This window comes from Pleuronectes platessa, chromosome 14, assembly GCF_947347685.1.
Source record: "Pleuronectes platessa chromosome 14, fPlePla1.1, whole genome shotgun sequence".
NCBI lineage: Eukaryota > Metazoa > Chordata > Actinopteri > Pleuronectiformes > Pleuronectidae > Pleuronectes > Pleuronectes platessa.
In genome coordinates this window covers 7,845,667-7,868,092 of record NC_070639.1, presented here as the reverse complement: position 1 = coordinate 7,868,092, position 22,426 = coordinate 7,845,667, and the positions used below count along the sequence as shown (strand labels likewise).

General features: G+C 41.0%; 3 protein-coding genes across 4 annotated transcripts; 2 read left to right on the top strand and 1 right to left on the bottom strand.

The window, feature by feature from the left end:
* The first annotated feature begins 255 nt into the window (after window positions 1-255).
* Window positions 256-3,146, top strand: zgc:162944 (uncharacterized protein LOC569993 homolog). The gene is made up of 4 exons (XM_053439319.1): window positions 256-497; window positions 1,664-1,835; window positions 1,939-2,137; window positions 2,670-3,146. Exons 1-4 carry the CDS (start codon window positions 300-302, stop codon window positions 2,863-2,865), a joined length of 765 nt encoding a protein of 254 aa, XP_053295294.1. The 5' UTR covers window positions 256-299; the 3' UTR covers window positions 2,866-3,146.
* Window positions 3,145-7,130, bottom strand: acod1 (aconitate decarboxylase 1). 2 transcript variants are annotated; one of them, XM_053439314.1, is made up of 5 exons: window positions 6,888-7,130; window positions 6,557-6,718; window positions 5,214-5,303; window positions 4,926-5,125; window positions 3,145-4,288 (listed from the first exon to the last, which is right to left on the bottom strand). In XM_053439314.1, exons 1-5 carry the CDS (start codon window positions 6,897-6,899, stop codon window positions 3,328-3,330), a joined length of 1,425 nt encoding a protein of 474 aa, XP_053295289.1. In that variant the 5' UTR covers window positions 6,900-7,130; the 3' UTR covers window positions 3,145-3,327. The 2 variants fall into 2 exon arrangements, with proteins under 2 accessions (XP_053295289.1, XP_053295288.1); XM_053439313.1 differs by having other exon boundaries at window positions 6,557-6,769; window positions 6,888-6,940.
* Window positions 7,131-10,740: 3,610 nt separating this feature from the next.
* Window positions 10,741-12,218, top strand: kctd12.1 (potassium channel tetramerisation domain containing 12.1). The gene has a single exon (XM_053439290.1). It carries the CDS (start codon window positions 10,741-10,743, stop codon window positions 11,626-11,628), a length of 888 nt encoding a protein of 295 aa, XP_053295265.1. The 3' UTR covers window positions 11,629-12,218.
* Window positions 12,219-22,426: the final 10,208 nt, after the last annotated feature.

The following is a 22,426-nucleotide window of genomic DNA, read 5'->3' as shown; positions in this document are numbered from 1 at the left end:
TATATATTTAATTTGATATAAAGTGCATATCACGGCAAATAATAGTTTTCTGAAGAAAAGTAAAAAATATGAACCGTCTTGTAAGACGCACAGTTGCATCTTTTGTCATATTGTGTTTAATTGGCTTGTTTTTCCATATAAAGTTTTTAATTTAATTACATTTTATTTTGGCTTGTGATGCCTAAACTTTACACCACGGCGTGGCGCTACAGCACTGCAGACGCCTGTGTGCACATGTTTAAGCTGCGGCAGAAGAAGAAGGTGGCACATAGGGGGCGTCCTCTCTGTGTTCCTCCGCCATGCTGTTTTCTGTGCTGCGGCTCAGTGCACGTCACCTGCGGACCCTCAGCCCCGTTCACACCGTCTCTCAAACTTATTACTCCGCACACATGGCGAAGCGCGTTGCCGTGGTGCTGGCGGGATGTGGCGTCTACGACGGAAGCGAGATCCACGAGGCCTCCGCTATTCTGGTTCACCTGAGCAGAGGAGGAGCGAGTGTAAGTATGTGCGTGTGTGTCTGTCTATGTCTGTGTGTGTGTGTGTGTGTGGAGGTGACAGTGTGTGTGTGTGTGTGTGTGTGTGTGTGTGTGTGACCCCCTCTACATGCAGATTATCTGTACTTTGATTCACTACAACCTACTGAACAGTTTTGTTGTTTTGTTGTTGTTGTTGTTGTTGTAGTAGTTGCTGTTGTTATTGACTTGATGCATGAGTGTGAAACACGCTACAGGTTTAAACTTCAGGTAAGAGGCTGAACCTACAGAGCAGATGAAGTTAGACCCAGTGGATCCCACAGCTACAATAGAACAAAATATGAACCATACAACAAACTCACATCATAGTTTGCTCTACTTCGTTGAAAGACATACAAAATCAACAGACTTTTGTCACACAAACACAAACACATTCCGCACGACTGTAAACAAGGTTCACTTATATTTAAAGCTTCAGATAGCAGATTTTAGTGACATCTAGTGGTGAAGTTGCATGTTACAATGAAAGAGAACCTGTCGTAGCCTTCAGCTATAAAGCCTTCAGTCATGAAAACTCAAAAGGTCTTTAGTTTTTTCCAGTCTGGGCTACTGTAAAAAACATGGCGGCCTCCGTAGAGAGGACCCACTCCCGTTGTAAATATGAACTACTTAGATATAAACAGTCCACTCTATGGTTAAGAAAAACACAATTTAGATGAAACACACTATTGAAAACATCACTGGGATGATTTCTGCAATTAGATCCTTTTCACCTAAATCTTACACTCTGAACCTTTTTAAGTCTGGTGTGAAACGATGCCTCCATATGAACATTCGTTGTAATTATTCCATCTTGACCACAATGGCCCTAAAGTGTCTATCTTTCATTAGGGTTACACTAAATGTAGTGAACTGCTTTGTACCAAACTTACTGGAGTGATGGAAGAAAACCTTAAATGCTGGTGTGGATATGTTTAAGGGAGCAGATTCAGATATTTTTTTTATTAACGACTTCAAATAACATATGGCTGTTGATGTAACAAACTTATGGTTTTGAGAACTTTTTGTAAAATTTGGTGCAGATCATCATAATAATCCAGATTTGGTGAAAGAACATGTTTGGAGTTATGTGTTTATGTATTTCTGGTGATGACATGAGAGTCCAGACCTTTGTCTTTTTTCTCCTGCAGGTGAAAATGTTTGCCCCCAACATTGAGCAGATGCACGTGGTGGATCATCTGAAGGGCGAACCCTCCCAGGAGAAGAGGAACGTGCTGGTGGAGAGCGCACGCCTGGCTCGGGGAGACATCCAGGACCTGGCCAAACTCAGCGTCAAAGACCACGACGCCATTATCTTCCCAGGTGTGGTTCTAGCAACATGATTTCTTTTCCAGTCTAAATTCAATCCTCTCTATACGGAGATCATATAGAATTTTCTCACCTCTTCTGTTTTGATGTTTGTCAGGTGGTTTCGGGGCAGCGAAGAACCTGTGTACGTGGGCGGTGCAGGGGAAGGACTGCTCCGTCAATGACGAGGTCAAGGCGGCGCTGCAGGCGTTCCACGGCGAGGGCAAACCTATCGGACTGTGCTGTATCTCGCCTGTCCTGGCTGCCAAGGTGCTCCCCGGCTGTGAGGTCACCGTCGGCGTGGAGAAAGACGACAAGTGAGTCTGAACAAACTTGATATTCTTAGTTCAGAGCGATCAGGGATAAAGCCACAGTGTTTGGGTCCGGTGCTGCCAACCAACCAATCACCAGTCAGTCTCAGCTGTCCCTCATGATGTTATGACCCATTTTTATGTCATCATCGAACTATTTATAACCAAACATAAAAAAAAAAAAATGGCCTATCTAAAATGACAAACTATCTTTGAGAAACATTTACTTTACTGGAGGAGGCAGGATTTGTGACCTATACTGCAGCCAGCCACCAGGGGGTGATTGAGGTGATTGCTTTTTGGGGGCAGTCCATAGCTGTGTTAAACTAGCTGATTTTAACTTCTCAATAAATTTGTCAGATATTTTGGCTTGTTGTCATCTGTTAATCTGAAGACTCACAGCTTTCTTAGTTATGTTGCTTTATTCCCAGATGGTGGATTTTCGGATAAACTAAAGATACTAAAGCATTTCTTTAAACCAACAAAGATCTTCATTTTTGTAGCTGAACACTGTTTGGTCCTGCTCTCTTCACGCCAGGTACCCAGACACAGCAGGCACCGCGGAGGCCATCAACCAGCTGGGCTGCAAACACGTGAGCAAGAGCGTGGGCGAGAGTCACGTGGACGAGAAGAACAAGCTGGTCACCACCTGCGCCTTCATGTGCAACGCTCCCATCCACGAGATCTACGACGGGATCGGGTCGATGGTGCGGGATGTGCTGAAGCTGGCTTGACTTGACTGGAACTCGAAGGAGAGTTTAGAAGAAGAAGAGGTGGTTGCCTGCGGAGCTGATCTTTGAGAAGCTAAAGCATCCTCTCGATTAGAAGCACTTCCAGATACTCGTTTGTAGAAATAATTTGCACATCATCCAGGATTATCTATAATTTTGACAAAGATCTGTTGACTCTGTGTTACTGGATTATATTCTGAAGCAGCAGTAGTATTGATCACATATTTGAAAATCAATAGCAGGAAGAGTGTTGTACAGAAAATCCAATAAAATGAAAAAGTCGACATTTTCAGTTGATTTTATTTCAGAGTCCTCCACCCTTTAAGAAAAAACATTTAGTGGACGTGAATATGTCATGTTATTAACGTTTATCACACATTTTTACAAGGATTTTAAATTACAAGGATATTATAATTTCAAATAACAAATATTATGAGGATTATTCCATATTTAGATACAGTTCAATCACATATACCTCACGCTGTATAACTGCTCATGTGGACTACTTGTCATCCTCAGATATGAACCCAGGATCATGCATTCACTCACTCGCTCAATGTTTCCGATCACATCGATCAACCCCTCCACTCCCTTCGTGCACAACACTGACGAAGCATTAACTCTAAACTTATCGACCAGGTCCTTGTGACTCAGTGGCTTCCTCCAGTGGCCGTAGAAGGTATCGCACCTGGCTGTGTAACTCTGCCCCTCGACTGTTTCTAGCTCCACCTCGCAGTACATCTCGTCAAAGCTGGGCCGGTTGTCCTCAGGCGTCTCCACTCTCACTCTTGACAGGAGCTCCCTCAGGGCGGTTCGGCTGATTTGAGCCTCGCTGAAGGAGGCCACTGTCACTTTGTCATCCAGCAGCGCGGAGCAGGCGTTGAACTGAAACGAGTGCCTGGCCTGGTGCTCCGTGGCTGGTGAGGAGCAGTCGATGTACTTGGACAGAGGAACTCTTAGTGTGATCTGCCGGATCTGCCCGAGGTCAAAGTTCCTGTCTGCTCTCACAAGCTTCCCTCGTGCTGCCAGAGCTGCATCCACAACCCAGTGCATCCCCAAGTGAGCGGGAATGCGCTTGAAGGCCACATCCTGATCTTCCAGAATCCATCTGAAGCCACTGGAAGTAGAATCTGGCATCGCTGAGGGACTGTAGTCTTTGTAGTAAACCCCAAACCCGCGGTCCAGATCCAGGATGGCAGGATTCCCCTCCAGGCCAATCTGGGCCAGCTGAGCTGCCTCCAGGCCTCTGCGAGCTGCGTTTCCTATGTGGAGGGGTTTGGTCTGCGTGGCGGCGTTGGCCAGGGGCGCCCCGGCAGAGGAGGCCGCGATGGCCAGAGCGTGAGTGCACTGTGCAGGGGACAGACCCAGGAGCTTGGCTGAGGCTGCAGCACTGCCCATCACCCCAACAACACTGGGGGGGTGGAATCTGGGAGAGAAAGATGAGCAAACTATGAGGATATATCCAAGTTTATTATAGCAGCTAAGACTTTGATTTGAGGCTGGGTAGAATCATTTGTAGTCAGTGGTTTTTGGGGGTTTGGTTATTTGGTCGAAAAGTTTTCTTTGCAAAGGAGGTTATGCCATCTGTGGTTTTTGTTTAGTTAGTCAGCGGGATTATGCAACAACCGCTTAACCAGGTCCAATGACATGTGGTGGAGTGGTTGGGCATGAGTTAGGGAAGTTACCATTAATTATTAGTGCGATTCAAGAGTAGGGGCCGGGTGCAGGATTTTTATTTTCAATTTCTGTCATATGGCGAAATAGAGCATCTTTCTTGATTTCTCAGAGAATTATTCACCGATCTTTGTTATAAAAATCAGGCACGTTTGTGGAACTGATATGTATGAGGGTGCAGATCCCGCAAAAAATGTGGTTTCAATCCACAATCTACTTGGGGACATTGAAATGTTGCATTTTTGATACCACCTGAGGTAGGTGTTGGTCTCTGTAATTTGGATGAATCAGCTCTTCAGTGCTATAATATCTCCAGTCTACACTAACTTTCAAATAGAGAGAACTTTGCACTAATCTCATATTTGGGGCAACACTTGAAAGAACGTCACCTTTCAGGGATGTTGTGCGCCTCTCTGGAGAACCTCATGAGTCGGCCCTGCACCTCGATGCCAACGTTGAATGCCAACAGCAGCTCGAGGCCGGAGGTCCGGCAGGGCAGGGTCTCCACCAGGGCCAGCAACGCAGGCAGCACGGCTCCCGAGGGATGAGTAGCAGGGTGCCATGTGTCGTCAAAGTCCATGGAGTGAACCTGTGGTCATAATAAACAGGTCAAAACAGCACCACACCACATCTTTGTTGTCTGTATATCATGATGCCTTTTATTCGAACAAACTTACAGCGATGCCATTGACAAATGCAGCATAGTGGGGAGGCAGAGTCATGTTGGATTTACCCCAGACGCTGCTCCTCTCTTCAGACATGAACGACTGCAATCACACAAATGAATATGAGGATGTGTGCAATTAAATAGGGATGTGAAAAAACAACTTTACACACTTTCAGGAAACAATTCTGGGCAGATGGCAAAACAAGAATGAACCTCAATAGAGTGCACAACTCTGCCAAGGCCTGAATGTCTCCTTAAAGCAATCACGCTGCACCAAATTTAGATTTTTTTTCTTTAACAAGTTCCTCAAATTTATTCCTGGCTAAAAAGCTAAAAGGTTGTCCCATCTCTAAATATTAAAGAAAGGGAAAAAAGTCTCTCCACCAAGTTGTTTCTGTGAAATCTTGCTTTCAACCAAAACAACAAAAAACAAAACCCTCTTGGCAGAGGTGATGAATTGTCATCCATGGATAAAAGTGTAATAAGACTAGTGATGTAAACATGTAAAAGAAGGTTTAATTTATATTTAAATATCTTTATTCATCAAAAATATTTTAATACAATTAAAATGTCAGACTGACTATTGTTAAGAATTGAGTTCATTGCTCTTTGGAAGGGTCAAGGCTTATGCTGTAAAATTGTCACATCAGTGGTATGAAATGGTTTTTAAAAAATGATACATTATCATCTATGATTTCTGGGACAATTTATCGTCCGACAAAAGTTTTTATTGTGACAGGCCTGCTTTCATATTGTTAACAATACACCAAGTTAGAGGTTTCCTCGCACAGTTGTATATTTTACAATGAAATATCCTCAACTGAACAGATATTGAATCAAATCAAATCGAGACCTTGTGAATTGGGATCGATTAATAATAAACAGCAATTCAGTATGGCCCTCGAAGGATGTAATGAAAATTGAAATGACTCTTGATAAATAACTTTTATTAGGTTTGAATGTATTACCTTTCTGTTTACTTTTGGTTTCATTAAATCAGGTGGCTCTAGTAGAAACACAGAGAAGGGTGTAAGACCGCAACTCTGCCTCCTGGTCTCAACTCTGGACCGTCATGGTGTTGACTGTCTAAACGTTGTCATATTCCTAGATATGAGAATCACTCCAACCATTGTGGGATGAATGCCGTCCAACAGTGTCTTTGTAAATGTATACACCGAATCAATATTGATTTTTGCTGATGTTTTTACTGCCGACAAGAATAACAATCTACTGTACTTACCCTCTGCCAGCAGTTTAAGTATGACTCCACGTTCTAGCCCCAAGAAAACATTTAACTGTGGTCGCTGGTGTCACTAACTTCTATTTTCTACTAAACAAACAGTTGTACTGTACCTGGCTGTGCGTGAGAGCCTTGTTGAAGACAGCTGTCCTGGTTCCTAATAACCCAACACCCAGGGTGTCCAGAATCATCCTTTTGCTCCTGTTAATGACTCCCTCTGTCAGCTGAGCGGTGCTGAGCGAATGGACGGCAGCTCCAAAGCTCTCTGTAATACCCTGGTGAGGGGAAGCAGGGCCAGTCAGTCCAAACAACTCACACAGACCAAACTGCAATTCAGAGATTAAGAAACTCAAATATGCTTCTCGTATTTGTCTAAAACATGCCGTGAAATCTTGGAACACTACGAGACAAGCTGTATCAGAAGAAAAGACAAATGTGTGATACCTTGCGTAGCATTGTGGCAGCTCCACAATCTCCCCAAGTGCCGGATTTTGGATGTGCAGAGGCCTTTTATATGCCATAACACGGTCTGAGGGCAGGACTACCAACTTTCCAAACTGTGTACAAACAGCCAGGATGAGAAGTAAGAAGTTTCACAATGACAGTTCATCAGCTCTGATTCTTTGTTTCTTTTGTCTTTTCTTTTCTTTTCTTTTTCACCGCTTGGTAGACAATTTATTGGGCAATACGGTTTATATTTTAGATGTCTGAGTATGAAATTTAACTTCAGAGTGTTCGAGTGTTTAAAACATCAGATCGTTCAAAAAACCCTGACAGGAACTTAGCCACCTTTCACAACCTGTTTCGTCTCGACAGACTTTGGGAATTCAGTTTTCTGAAATGGGAAGTTCTGAACAGGGGACTTACACAAGTGCTCTGCAAATCCCATACTAGTCATCACAAGACCTCTGTCACGTTACACAACATTTGTGATTACTATCCCTTCACTGAAACAATCTTTCATTATTAAAATATCCTCCTTTTGTTATATATACACATATTATCTGATATAAAAGTTAATATCAAGAGGTCACCAACAACAGAATAAAGAAAATCTGAGGACTTCAGAAAATGTATAAAGGTTTATAAAATAAAAATATGTGAAAGATGTACGTTATTTAAAATAACAGATGTTAAGTAACATGTTAAAGTTACATTTAAAAGAATAACAATTTAAAAACGACACATGCGAAGTTGAGGAACAGACTGCCACTAGATATCAGAGCAACTAATCCAGTAAATGTCTTGATTTAACACTTGCCAGTTATCATTTTATCACTTTCTTTACTGTTTTTATGCATTTTTTTTTTCAATTTCTATTTCTTTTTATATCCTATTCTTTTAAATGTTACTTAAAATCTGTTCTTGTAAATTAATTACATTTTCACATATTTTTATTCTTCTACGTTTCTTGTATGAAAGGTGCTTTACAAACAGTTTATTATTATTATTATAATATTTTGTATTGAAATGAACTATAAGTACTTTATAACAACGCATAATGGCAGAAGACGGACATTTCAACCATTCATCAATTAATTCTTTAATCAGCAGCAACTTCAGTTTACTTTAATATTTTTATGCTTTTGTCCGTCCACTTCACTTATCCAGTCATTTCAATGCATTATTCATTACTTTATTCTATTCTTTCTTCATTCCAGAGAATAATTATTTTTCCATTGCTTTAACAGGTTAAATCAGGTATCGGTTACTAGCTAGCTAACTTTTTTTATCTTCTTTGTTTACATGCAGACTAGTTTGTACTGTGTCAACTTAATCATGACTCAGGTTGATGGAAATGTACTGATTTTTATATTTATCATAGATCAGCATTACAGTAACTTGTGATCATATACACATATAACTCCAGTCGTGGTGTCTTCAGGAGTTGAACATATGAACAGAGGAAGCTGGAAAAACAAAATAAGAGGACGCAAGAGTTTGACATCTAATTTATAAAAACACTTTAAAGGTGCTGCAATCTATAACTGATTTGATGTCTTTTTTTCAGAGAGGAAACTTGTTGACATGTACCGTCGATTTCTTTCATAAACACAAAGAATAGTTTATTTTTTGGTGAACTTCAGTGGTGGCCCAAATGGTTTGTGAGCTGCCGTTTTGAAGGCGAGAGTTTCGAATTTGATTGGAGCCATCTTGGCTTTAACGAAGCAGAGCAGACGATACCATATTTGGACGTCAGTGCACAGGCACATGCAGCTAGTACTGTACTATTTATATAAAGTACTTCTTTACTATGTGCTTATAATTCCAAGGACCACAATTGGTATAAAATAACACAAACATCCACAATCTTGTAATTATTCAATTAAACATCCAGAAGGTAAATTCCGCACTTTTATATGTTAATACTAAAATAACCCAAAGTTGATGAAGTCCATCCAAATGAGACAAACAGCATTTTGTCAGTGGGGGCTTATATGTTTGATGTTTGAAAATCTCTCTCTCCTCTTTCCCCTCTCTCTCTCTCCTCTTTCCCCTCTCTCTCTCTCTCTCTCCCTCTCTCCCTCTCTCCCTCTCTCTCTCTCTCTCTCTCTCTCTCTCTCTCTCTCTCTCTCTCTCACTTTCTGTTTGTGTGTGCGTGTGTGATTTTGTGTGTTTTTGTGATGTGTAAGAAGCCGGCTGCATTTCCCTCAGAGCTGCAATGGGTGTCACTCTTTCCATATTTTCCTTCCACTGCTCAAAGCTGAATAACTTTAACCAGCTGCATGATTTGTGATCCTGTGTGCTCTTGTGGGATTTGAAGAAAAAGAAAATCCTCTCGTAAAATGATTTGATTCAATAAATAATGTAAAGAGCTTAGAGCAGGCTGGATTTATATCTATACTGAAAAGGCCAAGATGAAAAAAATGTCACGCAATCAAATGTGGGTGTTTGCTGATTTAGGTGATGCTGGAGGAAACTGATGCTCCCTCTCTCTGTGTGTGTGTGCGTGTTTGTGTGTGTTTGTGTATGTGTATGTGCATATGTGTATTTGTACTTATATTGTGAGGACCATTTTGCCCATAGAATTTAGATTGAGGACATAAAGGGAAAGTCAATCAATCAATCAATCAAATTTTATTTGTATAGCCCATATTCACAAATTACAATTCATCTCATAGGGCTTTAACAGGGTGTGACATCCTCTGTCCTTAACCCTCAGCAAGAGTAAGGAAAAACTACTAAAAACCCTTTGAACAGGGTAAAAATATGTAGAAACCTCAGAGAGAGCCACATGTGAGGGATCCCTCTCCCATGACGGACAGAAGTGCAATAGAAAGTGAGGACATTTTGTCCGGTCCTCACTTTGCTTTTAGAGTTGGCATTAGAATATGGTTTATGTTCAGGTTATAGTTTAGGTGAGGTATAGAAATTTGATTGTTACAGTTAGGTTTAAAATTAGGTTTAGGTTTAAATTAGTTACCGTCATCTTACGAATTGAACTATACAACTTGACAGCTGTAGCAGCTTAAAGGGACACAGCTTAGTAAAGTGTGTGTATCTATAGTTATGAGGGCCGATTTTGGTTGAATACCATCATTGTGAGGACATTTAGTCTGGTCCTCACAAACTCAAAGGGCTCTCTGAGGGTTAAGACTTGGTTTAAGGGTTAAGGTTAGTATTAAAGTGGCGGTAGATGATGATGATGATGGATTGTAGATCGTGGTGGCGGCTGATCATGGACTATGATTACAGCAAGACTGCTCTCTTATTTACAAATACTTTAAACATTGACACACTTTTGCATTATGGTACAAACTATTTTTTTCTCTAATCAATAGTGTAAAGCCTGCTATGTAGTTGACGTGTTCAGTTACACGTCAGCCCTGGGAGAGGGATCCCTCACATGTGGCTCTCTCTGAGTTCCCAATGGTCTATTTCCCTTAATAAGGTTCTTATGTAGCTTCACTTTTGTTGAGGGTAAAGAACATAGGAGAGGAAAAATTATAGATTTATTTGTGAAAATGAGATATACAAACAAAATTGTAATGATTACCTGAATCAGGTTCAGCTTTAGGTTTAGGGAGTTGGTTGTGATGGTTAAGGTTAGGGGCTAGGGAATGCATGATGCCTATGTGCGTGTGTGTGTATGTGTGTGTGTGTGTGGGGGGGGGGGGGGGGGTGCTCATACAGGACAACTCAGCCATGTAACAGTTAAATATTAACTTAACAGTCAACACGCCACGCACGCGCACACACGCACGCGGTAAGCCCAGGCTTCATAAACAAGCCGCAGCCTCTCCGCTGCTCAGAGTCTCCACTGATCCCACATCAGTGCAGCGGCGCGCACAGCAACATGGCACTGGCTGACACTGAGTGCGGAGGCTCCGGCGGCTGCGGGGGCTCCGGCTGCGGGGACTCTGTCTCCCCGTTCACCGAGATCATCGAGCTGAACGTCGGCGGACAGGTGTATGTCACCAGGCACAAAACTCTGGTCGCCGTCCCGGACTCGCTCCTGTGGAACATGTTCAGCAAGAAGTCACCCAAGGAGTTGGCGAGGGACAGCAAGGGGCGCTTCTTCCTGGACCGGGACGGCTTCTTGTTCCGCTACATCCTCGACTACCTGCGGGACCTGAACCTGGTGCTGCCGGACTACTTCCCGGAGAAGAGCCGGCTGCAGAGGGAGGCGGACTTCTTCCAACTGCGGGACCTCGCCAAGCGGCTCAGCCCCCGGGTGAGTAAGGATAATTCAATCAGCGAGGAGATCAGCCACAGCGACACGGAGGAAGGCGCGCAGCTGTGCGGCTCCGCGGTGCAGGGCATGGAGACTTTACGCGCGATGTCGATCACCGGGGCCGCGCGCTCCCCGTCCCTGGACTCCAGAAAGTCGGGCTACATCACGATAGGATACCGCGGCTCCTACACCATCGGGAGAGACATCCAGACCGACGCCAAGTTCAGGAGGGTGGCGCGCATCACTGTGTGCGGGAAAACCTCCCTGGCCAAAGAGGTGTTCGGGGAGACGCTGAATGAGAGCAGGGACCCGGACAGGCCCCCGGAGAGATACACGTCCCGCTACTATCTGAAGTATAATTTCCTGGAGCAGGCGTTTGACAAGCTGACAGAGGTGGGCTTCCACATGGTGGCCTGCAGCTCCACGGGCACCTGCGCCTACACCAGCAATGATCCAAACGAGGACAAAATCTGGACGAGCTACACTGAATATGTCTTCTGTCGGGATTAAAGCTGCCCGTGTCGTGTTGATGTGCATAGACATAGAGGGGGGTGTCTTTAAAGGTGTTGCATTTGCTGCTGTGCTGAATGGAAACGTTTGGCAAAAGGCTAGAAACTACAAAAACATTTAAACCCCCATTATTCTAACAATAGCCAGGTAGCAGTGTTAACCCACTCTGAGGTTAATCAGGGATGCCATAAAATAGATGGTACTCAACAGTATGTCAAGAGAAGATTATGTGGGCAGAGCATCATATGAGTCGACCCACTCAGCCAAAGGCCCCGATGCGTGGAAAGCTCCTATAAAATGCCATGATCTCTATTTCATGGAACTGCATGTCAACGTTGCAGTCACATCTGGCTCAGCTGCTGTGTGAATTGAGCAGCGTCCAAGAGCAGACAAGCAGCGATTAGTGTTCAGTGTCATTGTAATTTCTAGACCTACCTGATGACATGTTTGGCCAAGTCCTGTATCACCAGAATAGGATCCTATAGCAGTTTACATGACATGATTGTACGTGTATGTGCTTTCCTGGTATAGAGTTGTGTTTGTTGAACCTGTTCAGATGAAATAAAATCTTCTACTCTGTTATTCCCAAGCCCTGTTGCCAGTCATCCCATCTTCTTCTTGCACAAAGTGGACAGTTAGACAAAGATACTGGCACTTTTACTCTTCAAAGGGAGTCGCCCTACTCCAGAGACCAGAAACTTTCCAGAAACCCAGCTCAACAAAATCTCTTTAAGCCAAGAAGAAGCTTCACATGCAGTCAGAATTGAAATATGGGCCACAGTGATGTGTCTGAGTTCCTGACTGATCCCGACCATGAACTTTCCTTGGCTCTGACTACATGCGTCACTCTTTCAAAAATACTCTATTTTCTGTCCATCTCCGCCCTGTTATTAAATCCCACAAGAAAGAAAACCTCCATCCCTTGCGAGTAAATATTGCAGGAGGATCCTCCGCCACCGATCCATTCTGTCACACGATCTCAGCCGTGTGCCGTGCGGATGCAAAAATACTGCAGCTGGGCACACATGATGTCATTATCATTTCAAGTGTAAATAATGAAAGGGTCCAGCTGCACCCAAATAGCATGGTTCCGTCTGCCAGGGCCTGTGGATAATTGGGGAGTTGATTGGTGCACCTCAGCTGCAGAAGCAGAATTATTTACTGTCCAGCAGCCTCGGATTATCTGTGTTTCGTTCAAAATAGACGTGAAAAAACTGCCCTTACATTCGGAGCCATGGGTGGAATTATCGACCATCAGGGGTTTTTAGAGCAGAGGCAGTGATGTAACCTCAGTGGGGGTCCGGTTCACATCCTCCCAGAGGGAAGGTCGCAGGGGATTCATGTGGTAAATACATCTGCCTCACTCAAAATGTTCTGTTTGGACAGGGATGGAAATTATCTTTGGGAGTTTGATCTCACTGGGGATCATGGGAAATGTCAGTTCTTTTGTTTTGACAGATAGAAAATCAAAATAGGTTGAATGATGGCTGGATTCCATTTGGCTCCATGTTTCCTGTATACGCTGGACCCATGAACTCAAAAGAGCCATTACTCCTGAGCATTTCTACCAAACCGTCCGTCGTTTTTTAACTGTCAGAAAAAGAAAATTTAGTTAAATTATGTGTCGAAAACAGTTTGGCTCCATTTACATGCACATTAATAGTTAAACAAGTAAGTTAAAAATTTACAGGGTAGAGCTTTGACTGAGTCTATAAATATTGTGTCATTACAGCCAAGTAACATCATTACAAAGAAGATTCTCTCGTTGAAATTAAAGACTCATGGTTGTAGAAGAACAGTAACGTAAGATTTATAAACAAAAGTTTTGCTCTCTAACTTTGTACTTTGTTCTTACTGAAGAATTCTCTATACTTGTCTTGAGTAAAGCAGGAAAACTCAGAAAAGCTCACTATACTTGGGAATCTATATTGGTCCTGTGTCCTGCTTTGATATTTCCAGGAAGCTCAGTATTTACTGTAGCCTCCTGTTTTGGTCTCGATATGACAGAAGACAAGACAGAAAGAGATGAGACACACAGACTTGTTGCAAGCTAAAACAGTGATGGTTAACTCCACACATCACTGCCACAACAGTGGTAGATGTGAGTATCTGTAAATTATTCTCTGTTGCATTCTTAACATGGTACATTTTTTGCTGTAAAATGTGGTATATCCTTCAAAATAAAGTATTCTAAGATGAAATTTAAGATGAAACAATCTGGATAGAAAATATGTCTGCATTTGTTTCTTATAATGTTCAAAAGAATTAAGTGTTAGGATGATTTTGTTATTGCAACCCTCATGCCAACCCTGGCATGATCTAGTTTCCCCCAGTTATAAGATTTGAGGATATATTCACAGGCTTAAATGAAATTTCTTGGTTTTTCTCCTCGCACAGTAAAGGATTTGCTCAGTTGTTGTTTGTATATCAGCAGACATTGGATGAATACAGGGAAAACACCCTGGATCATGTCACCAGTCCGTCACAGATATCAGCCTACAAACAATCACTGACTCACAGCCACATTTACACCCAGAACAGTATGAATGTCCACCACACTGCAGGCGTGTGGGAGGAAACACATTCGAACATGTGCAGCAAAGGCTTTCATAAAATGCTGAACAAATTGTTCAACAGATTTAGCAACAACCTTACAACCATACATATCATAAAAAAACATGTTGAAAGCAAAATCACACATTCAACAGTAAAGACCATTTCGACAATAAAACCATGATGTATGATTTATGATATCGAATGATCTATTTGTCTAAAGAGGCTATATATTGTGTCTGAAAGGTCATTGGTGAAAAAGTGAATGCATTAATACACTAAATGACAATCTTCTTTGTGACTTCCTCCTGATGTAACTTATCATATGATGTCATACAATAGGGAATAATTTTCTTATCGATATAACCTTGTTATTGTCTCCCAGTTACTTCAAAAAATCCTGGAAAATCTGTTCTCTGAACACTTTCGTTGAACCAGATTTTGACCTATCAGCTCCACACATTAATGTGTCTTATTATGTGCATTCACACACAGGGGCAAAAACATGACCCTTCTTCCAGCTAAGCCGGCATACAGGGTTCATATATATTAAAACCTGTGAAATGGAATGCTGCTCTCTGCTGAATATTTCATGTTTAACAGTAAACTAACAAGAATTTCACATTCCAAATATGTTTCCATGTTAAAGTCAACCAGACATTTTTTTGACTGCTGCTGCTAGAATGGAGAAATTAAATGAGTACTTATAAGAACAAAGAACAGAACCACCAATATGATCCATTTAAAGCATTAAATGATGATAAGAAATTATGGAGTAATGAGATTTCAGCTGCTAAAATTTACCATCAAACCCTGCGACTGTGTTGCCTTTCAGCCAAATGGAAATACAATGGACAAGTTATCAGGATTAACAGGTTGAGTGAGCAGCAGACGAAAAAAAAGAAGGGAGCCGTGAGACAAAAGACAAAGAGAAAATGTAGTTTTGATTGTCCACCACTGTCACTGTTCTTTCCTTTCTCTTACTGTTATCTCTATCTGTTCCATGTGCGCATGCTCTGCATGGAGCTCTCTGACTCGAGTCCTGCAGATCAGCACCGTTTGAATTCCATGCATGGGTCCAGCGCTCGCTTCGACTTCCTGAGTTATTTTAGATCAAAGTGGGTTTCATTAGCACATCACAACAGTTACTGTGGACCAAAGGCTTCATTATTCAAATTAAATTCAGAGTCAGAAATACATTTTCAATTTGACTCCACAAAAGGGGATATGCATCAGTCAGGGTTCAGATGAGGGTGGTTCCCGCTGCTGTGCGAAGGCAAAGCATCCTGGTGTTTCTTGAGGTAAAAGGGCTCATGGTGTTCACAGAGCCAAAGAAAATCCATCATAAGGTGCCGCAGCAGAACATCATTGAAAACATTGTCTTACTTTCAGTTTCAAAGCAGAGCATTTGAGAGTGCTATCCAGCTCATTCAAAAACTGCATTTCATTTTCTTCGCGTGATTTATAATATGAGCCCAGAATAGAAACATGTCAATAACAGGATTTTCTCTATTTCTTTACTTTCTTTGAAAATAGCTTTTAACTTTAGAAACGTATATTAAATAGTGGGTCAACTGTATCAACTTTATCATAAGAATGTGATGATGAAAAGAACAACTAGAATGGTACTTAGTAGAGTTCCGACTACCACCCAAGGCCCAAAAGGCACAAATGCTAATAGATATCAGTCCCCTAGGCATGTTTTGTAATTATTTTTTTATCAAGAACCATTAATTATTTTCTGGGAAATTATTAAAAAAGTCAGAAAAACTAAGTAATGTAAAAGAAAGGGAGACAGTAATTCTGGATCCGCCTTTATATAGGCTGCTGCAAAATTGAACAACTACTACTTAAGCCAACCAACCAAAAGATTAACCAACCAACCAACCAACCAACCAACCAACCAATCGACGAACAGCCTACAAACCAACCGACCAACCAACCAAACAAACAACCAACAGCCAACCAACCAAATAACCAACAACCAACCAACCAACCAACCAACCAACCAACAGCCAACAAACCAACCAGCCAAACGACCTAATAAAAAAATGGACTTAAGAATAAAACACTTTTTAAAGGTTGTACAATCTTAGTTTCAGGAAAATAATCTATAATTGTCGTGTAAATCCACTTCAGAGAGCAGCCAATATCTGGTTACTCACACACAAACACATAAAGAAAGCAAAGAGGGGAAAGTTCCTTCTTACATTACTGAAAGACTATTAAAATAGCTTGGCATAAATGGGAGCTTTCTTGCTATGAGATAGAAGCTTCAGGAACCACAACAACAATAGCAATAATGCAACATTAATGATAGTAATGATTATTTATTAACCCCGAGCTGCAGCTCAATCCACAGTGGGTACTGTTTGTGCATTTTGATGAAAGAGCTAAATTACAAATGCAAGTCAGGCAAAAAAATACATAAACAAGATATGAGAAAGAAAAACACTGTGTTCCCACTGAGGCGTAAGTGTGATGGCATTGCCACTGGTGCGGCTGCTGCTGATATCGTTTTAACAGCAATAACATAACGCTAAGCACGTCTCACATATGGCAAACGATGTCGCTGACAGTGCATTGCTTAGAGAACTGATTTCCACGAGAGGCTTCTAATGTTCACTGCACTCATTTTATTCCAGACGTGTGCCAGACAACGGCGAATGCCAACAATTTTCGATCAGCAGCCTCCCGACTAGTTCAATGTGTCCCGATGGTCTGAGCCGAGGTGCTGCTCCATCTACCCATTTGAGGAGTCATTAAACCTCCCACCTGTCATGCCAGCTGAGGTCTTTTGAAAATTACAGTCATCAAATAGAAAACGCTCAGCTGCTGTGCACCCCTGTAGAAGCCTCCTTACAAACCGGGACCTTTCATTTCAGAGTTCTCTGCATTACCTGAGGGCAAGGCTGAACCTGATCACAGACACCTGCAATTTTCTTCTATTTGATCCATGTGCCAAACATGAGTCAACCTTTTGAATGCAAATCCCTTTTTGAAGCTCTGGATTTCAAGGCCTGCATCAGTAGATGGATAAGAAAGCTTTGCAACAAGCAAAAGACCTTGAGTTTAGAAATGTTTCAAGTGGCACAAATTCAAGATTGAACTTTTACACTCTCACAAAGTTTTGTGCTTATTTTGTCTCTGAATGGTCTATTTACAAATCTTCTTAATTCGGGACACATCACAACATCATATTTTGTACCACATACATTTCAATTTGTACAACATCATATTTTGTACCATATAAGTTTCAATATGTACAATCTTACATTTTATACAATATACTTTTCAATGTGTACAGTATAATATCATATTTTGTGGCACATACTTTCCAATATGGTCAATATCAGATTTTTTACATGTATAATGTTATGTTTTGTACAAAATACTTAACAATAGTATAACGTTTGTGTATTTCTCCTTCTCACAGACTTTGGTAAGTGGACTATATTTATTTGTTGCTCTTTTCAGCCTCATCAACCACTCAAAGCAGTTTACACAAGTCACACTCACAAACATATATTCATACATTTATCACTCATTCATCCACATTCAGGGTTCAGTATCTTAGCCGAGGACCATGTGTAAAGTGGGGATCAAACCATCAACCCCCTGGTAGGTGGAGAACCCACTCTTCCTCCTGAGCTGTAATGGATTGTGTGAGTAACTCTTTGAGAGGAGAATCCATCCACAATGACTGGATTCTTGCTGTGGTTCGTGGTTTTCACTTAGATTCAGAGGTTCGGTTTTCAAAGCCGCTGCTCTAGTCTCAGGTTTTCCACTGCTGGGTTAGTTTTGGGAAGAAGCCTTTTCTTTGTAGGGGCCAGAATTACAGAGTGCAGTAGCACACTAACTTCAAATTCAAATAACAAGCTACTTGCTCATGTCTGAGACATAGTCTTGATTAATGTACTGGTGTATTACTTTGGACGGAAGTGTAAAGCAGGATCAAGTGGAGTTATGCAAATAACTGCTGTGCTATGCAGCGACAGCTCTGTACACTGACGCACTACAATACATGGTAATTACTGCACAACCAGGGGAAAAGCAATTAATTTCTAAAAGCTCTTTTTTCCTCAACAGAGAGTCCAACCTTACCTTACTCTCTCTCACACACACACACACACACACACGCACACACACACACACACACACACACACACACACACGCACACACACACACACACACACACACACACACACACACAAACACAAACACACACACACACAATACTTTGGGTGCAATCAAAGGAAAACTGTGCTTTTGTGATGTAGCAGGGATTTCAAATTTAAACCAAAGGCTCTTTGTCACTTCGACTTGTGTTTCCTGGAAGTCTCCTCTCGTCTTCAGTCTTTAAAGTTGATTTGTTCTACCAAAGACTAAACGGTCTGCAGATTAAATGACTTTGACTTGGTTGAGGCACTGTTTTTATGCTTCATGTTTAACCTAAGCATATAGTAAATGAAGGAATATTTGAATATTTGAAAAGATTCCAATTCATTTCATGCACAATAATGGGTAATGCATTTAAATCGGCAGAATTTTGCTGTTATTTTTAAATGTTTGTATTTTTTTATCTTCGCCCTCTTTCAAAAATATTGAACTACTCTTTCAAATCAATTTCATTTAAATAAATTAGTCGAGAGCAGTCTTTTGATCTCTGTTGAGCTGAGACTCTTTTACACTTTACTGCCTTTTTCACTGAACTGGATCAAAGACTGTAATATCATGTATGTGGACATTCAGAGATGCTTTTATGCAGCGCTTTTTGGAACAACTAACCCTGAACACAAATTTGAAAAACACATGACCCACTCCTGCAATGAAAGGCAGCTTCAATTCTCTAATAATCTTTTGGCAGTAATTACAAATACTTTAGTTCGGCTGTGCAGCCTGAATCCTCTGAAAGTAAGAATAAAACCTGGTTTGAATTTCATGCAAAGCACGTCATGAAATTAAGACAATGATGGTCTCCAGTTTTGTTTGAGTTTGCACATTTCTATTGGGAAGAACGCTGACGAAACATTATCCGCAAAAGCCAAAAGATGCAAACGTATCATTTGCAGTCTAAAATAAATACAGTCCAACAATAATTAAGCTGAAAAGAACTCCAAGGACATCATTTATATTTGCAAGTAAGGTCTAACAATGATGGAAAAATGTCAAATACCTCTTTAAACACAAGTTGCTCTAAAGCTATAATTCAATTCATAAGCCCATATGGGAAGGTATGTGAAGATGTCGTTCTGTTTATTCACGTAACTTGGATTTCCACCACAGTTTTCTCTTTTATGGTAGGACGCCGGTGATCACTGATCTCTCTGCAAAAAATACAAAAAACCACATGTAGCCACAAGAGAATTACCATTCATAGTAAACCTTACAATGTTGGGTTACATCTAAACCCACAATCTAAGGCTGTCAGAGCCTTTTCATTCGAACAGGCTTTTCTTTTCTTTTAGCTACGCTTCATATTTCTGCACAGAAATGCGCTTTTCTCTTTTGTTTTCATTGAAGGCCTATTCTTTCTCATGCTTCTAAACAAACATGTAAAAATATCAAACATATAATGGAAGACCAATGAGGACCATCGAATTAATTTAGTTTCCTTCACTCCTTTTGAAATAATCTGGAATTTGCATTAGTTTGAATTATAAACAAAAAGGATGCACGTATGGCATGTTATTGCAAACTAACTGAGGAAGGATTGAGATGCTAAGTCTTATGGCCACAAATCGAAACAGAAGTGGATCCAATCACCATGACAGAGGTAGTTTCCAGATAAAAAGGAATAAATGTCTGCAGATCTCAGATCCGATTCAAGTAAGACATTTTGTTCACGGGATTTCACAGGTGATTTCATCCAATTTGCTCTGAGCTTTGATGCATCGCTTATCTGTACACTGTGTGAACGTCCTCCATTTTTAGCAGGAGACTCAACACTGGAGCAGTTGATGGAAGCCCTGAAAGGAATTACATAACCTGTGCTAAATCAATATCATCCAACAGGGATACGATACTGCTGGACTCTGCTTTTCTAAATTTTTTTCCTTTAATTTAGCATCTCGCATCAAGTGAAAAGTACCAGCTCTGTCTGAAGAGTTACATCAGGCTGACAGACAGCTAGGAGATATCCATCAGAGCCAGTGTTAAAAGAGGGAACTGTTGTCAGCAGCAGTAGCACAGAAATAAAGCATGAGCTTTGCAGGAAGTCTGTGGTGTAATATGTGTGATCACAGCGATGACTTGTCCCCATGTTCAGGAACAAGAACAATGTGGTGATGACGCAGCGAGCAGAGCTATAGAAATACGAGCTTTCCGCAAAAGCCAATCATGGAACATCTGTGTGACTCCTCTCTGACAGATGTCAGCCTCCTCTGCAGGACTTGTTTATAGGTTACAGCTTGATTAGATAACTGGGTCGACTAAGCTCCCATCACTGCAGACGGCTTTTAATTTGCAAATATGCAAAGGCATCCAAGAGTCTTCTTTTGTTATGGAAATTAACATAATATATATATATATTTATATATTTTTTTATATCATACCTTATATTGGTTGCCAGGGATGAGGATGAAAATGTGGAGACTTGTCATCTGTGCTTAAAATTTGTGTAAAGCCACACTCGATATAAAATGAAAATATGAAAATGGTTTTAGATGCAGAGGGGTGAGTTCCTTTTTGACAGATGATCCGAATCAAATCACTGTCGCTTCCACCTCGAGGCAAAGCTTAGACGTCAGGAGATGTTTTGATGCTGTGAAATCTTCAAACCAAAAGAACAACTTTTTGAATGTATTTGGATGCAATGTTATATATAACAGCTGCATCAAAAGAGGCATGTGCATGTGCATTTCCATCTTCCTTTGAATGAGCTCTCTCTTCTCAAAACAGATTACTCATACTCATTGGTTACGGTGTAACACAGTGAACGACACATGCCTGGGCCTGTGAATACCTGCGAATGATATCGTGACCTGGAAAATAATAAATGAAAAGAGATTCCCAGGGCACTTAAGGTGATATTTTCAATCCAAGTGTAAAGTGGAAGAGAATAATGCAATTTTCTTGCCACTTCTTTCAAGGACATTGTCAGATTCACAGAGTAGATTCACAAGTAGTGATGCTTACCCTTTAGGCAAGGACTGCTGAACGGGAAAGGTTGTGGAATTAAATACATATTCCATTTTAACTTACAAGCTGGTTATCCTTTATTATTATGAACAAGGACATTGTAATTTACTCTTGTTAAAGCGACGTTTGCTAGAAACCACAGGGTTAAGATGCTTCAGGGAATAACTGAGCTTTCAACTAAAATATTCATATTTTATAGTTTCATTAGCTCAGCCACAGATTACTGAGAGACAAACTAACAACTGACACATCACAAATGTAATGACCGTTTTTACAATATTTATATATTTGCTTAAGTTTTTTACATAACCAGAAATATCCTGCTTGCTAGATTCTTGGGTCTAAACCATAGACTGTAAATAAAGATGGATGACACAACTCCACTTCCTCCCATTGTACAAAATGAAGCCAAAATATCCCAGATACGGTGCCGCCATTTTGCTCCTATGACGTAATTTGCAGCCATTTGTATACATTTACTCAACTCTGTCAGCTGTTAGTCATGATGTTCACCCTATTTCTACAGCATCAAATAACTAATTACTAGTAAACTTCCTGGAAACTTTTGCACTGAACTAACTAAAATGAAAGAAACCATCTTTAAGAAATATTTTACTTTTTAGGTTTTGGTCCGGGTCCCATCAGCTAACATGGAGGAGGAAGGGTTTATGGCCTATACTGCAGCCTGCCACCAGAGGGCGGTCAAAATTATCTTGCTTCACTTTTTGAGGAGCTGTCATGTCATCCTAACCCCCTAACCCTTTATACACAGCCAATAGTCTGATGAACTTATTTAATCTTTATGAAGATGGTTTTTGGAAATGTTGTTTAAATGCATTTGAATCATTTTAATTGAGGAAACTGAAAATCTCTGTATTTTCTGATGACATTTGGCTCTTGTAATGTATTTTATAATCTAAGAGCACTGAATGAAAGATCATTACAATTAAGAAGATGAAATTATCAAATCTCATCGTGAACAAATTGGTGTCACTCAGTCAAGTCTCAGTCGGAGGAGAGGGGGTAGTTGTGAGTCACCCAGGAGATGACGTGGAGCTTGTTATTGTCAAACAAAGCACTGACCCCACTCGCACAGAGAAACCT

Bases quoted from the DNA above. Each gene is read 5' to 3' on its own strand.
- kctd12.1 (XM_053439290.1), top strand. From the start codon at position 10,741: ATGGCACTGGCTGACACTGAGTGCGGAGGCTCCGGCGGCTGCGGGGGC.
- acod1 (XM_053439313.1), bottom strand. The intron at 5,126-5,213 runs GTAAGTTTGTTC...TTATGACCACAG, and splicing joins CATTTGTCAATGGCATCGCT to GTTCACTCCATGGACTTTGA. The intron at 4,289-4,925 runs GTGACGTTCTTT...TTTCTCTCCCAG, and splicing joins GCGCACAACATCCCTGAAAG to ATTCCACCCCCCCAGTGTTG.
- zgc:162944 (XM_053439319.1), top strand. From the start codon at position 300: ATGCTGTTTTCTGTGCTGCGGCTCAGTGCACGTCACCTGCGGACCCTC. The intron at 1,836-1,938 runs GTGTGGTTCTAG...GATGTTTGTCAG, and splicing joins CGACGCCATTATCTTCCCAG to GTGGTTTCGGGGCAGCGAAG. The intron at 2,138-2,669 runs GTGAGTCTGAAC...TCTTCACGCCAG, and splicing joins GGCGTGGAGAAAGACGACAA to GTACCCAGACACAGCAGGCA.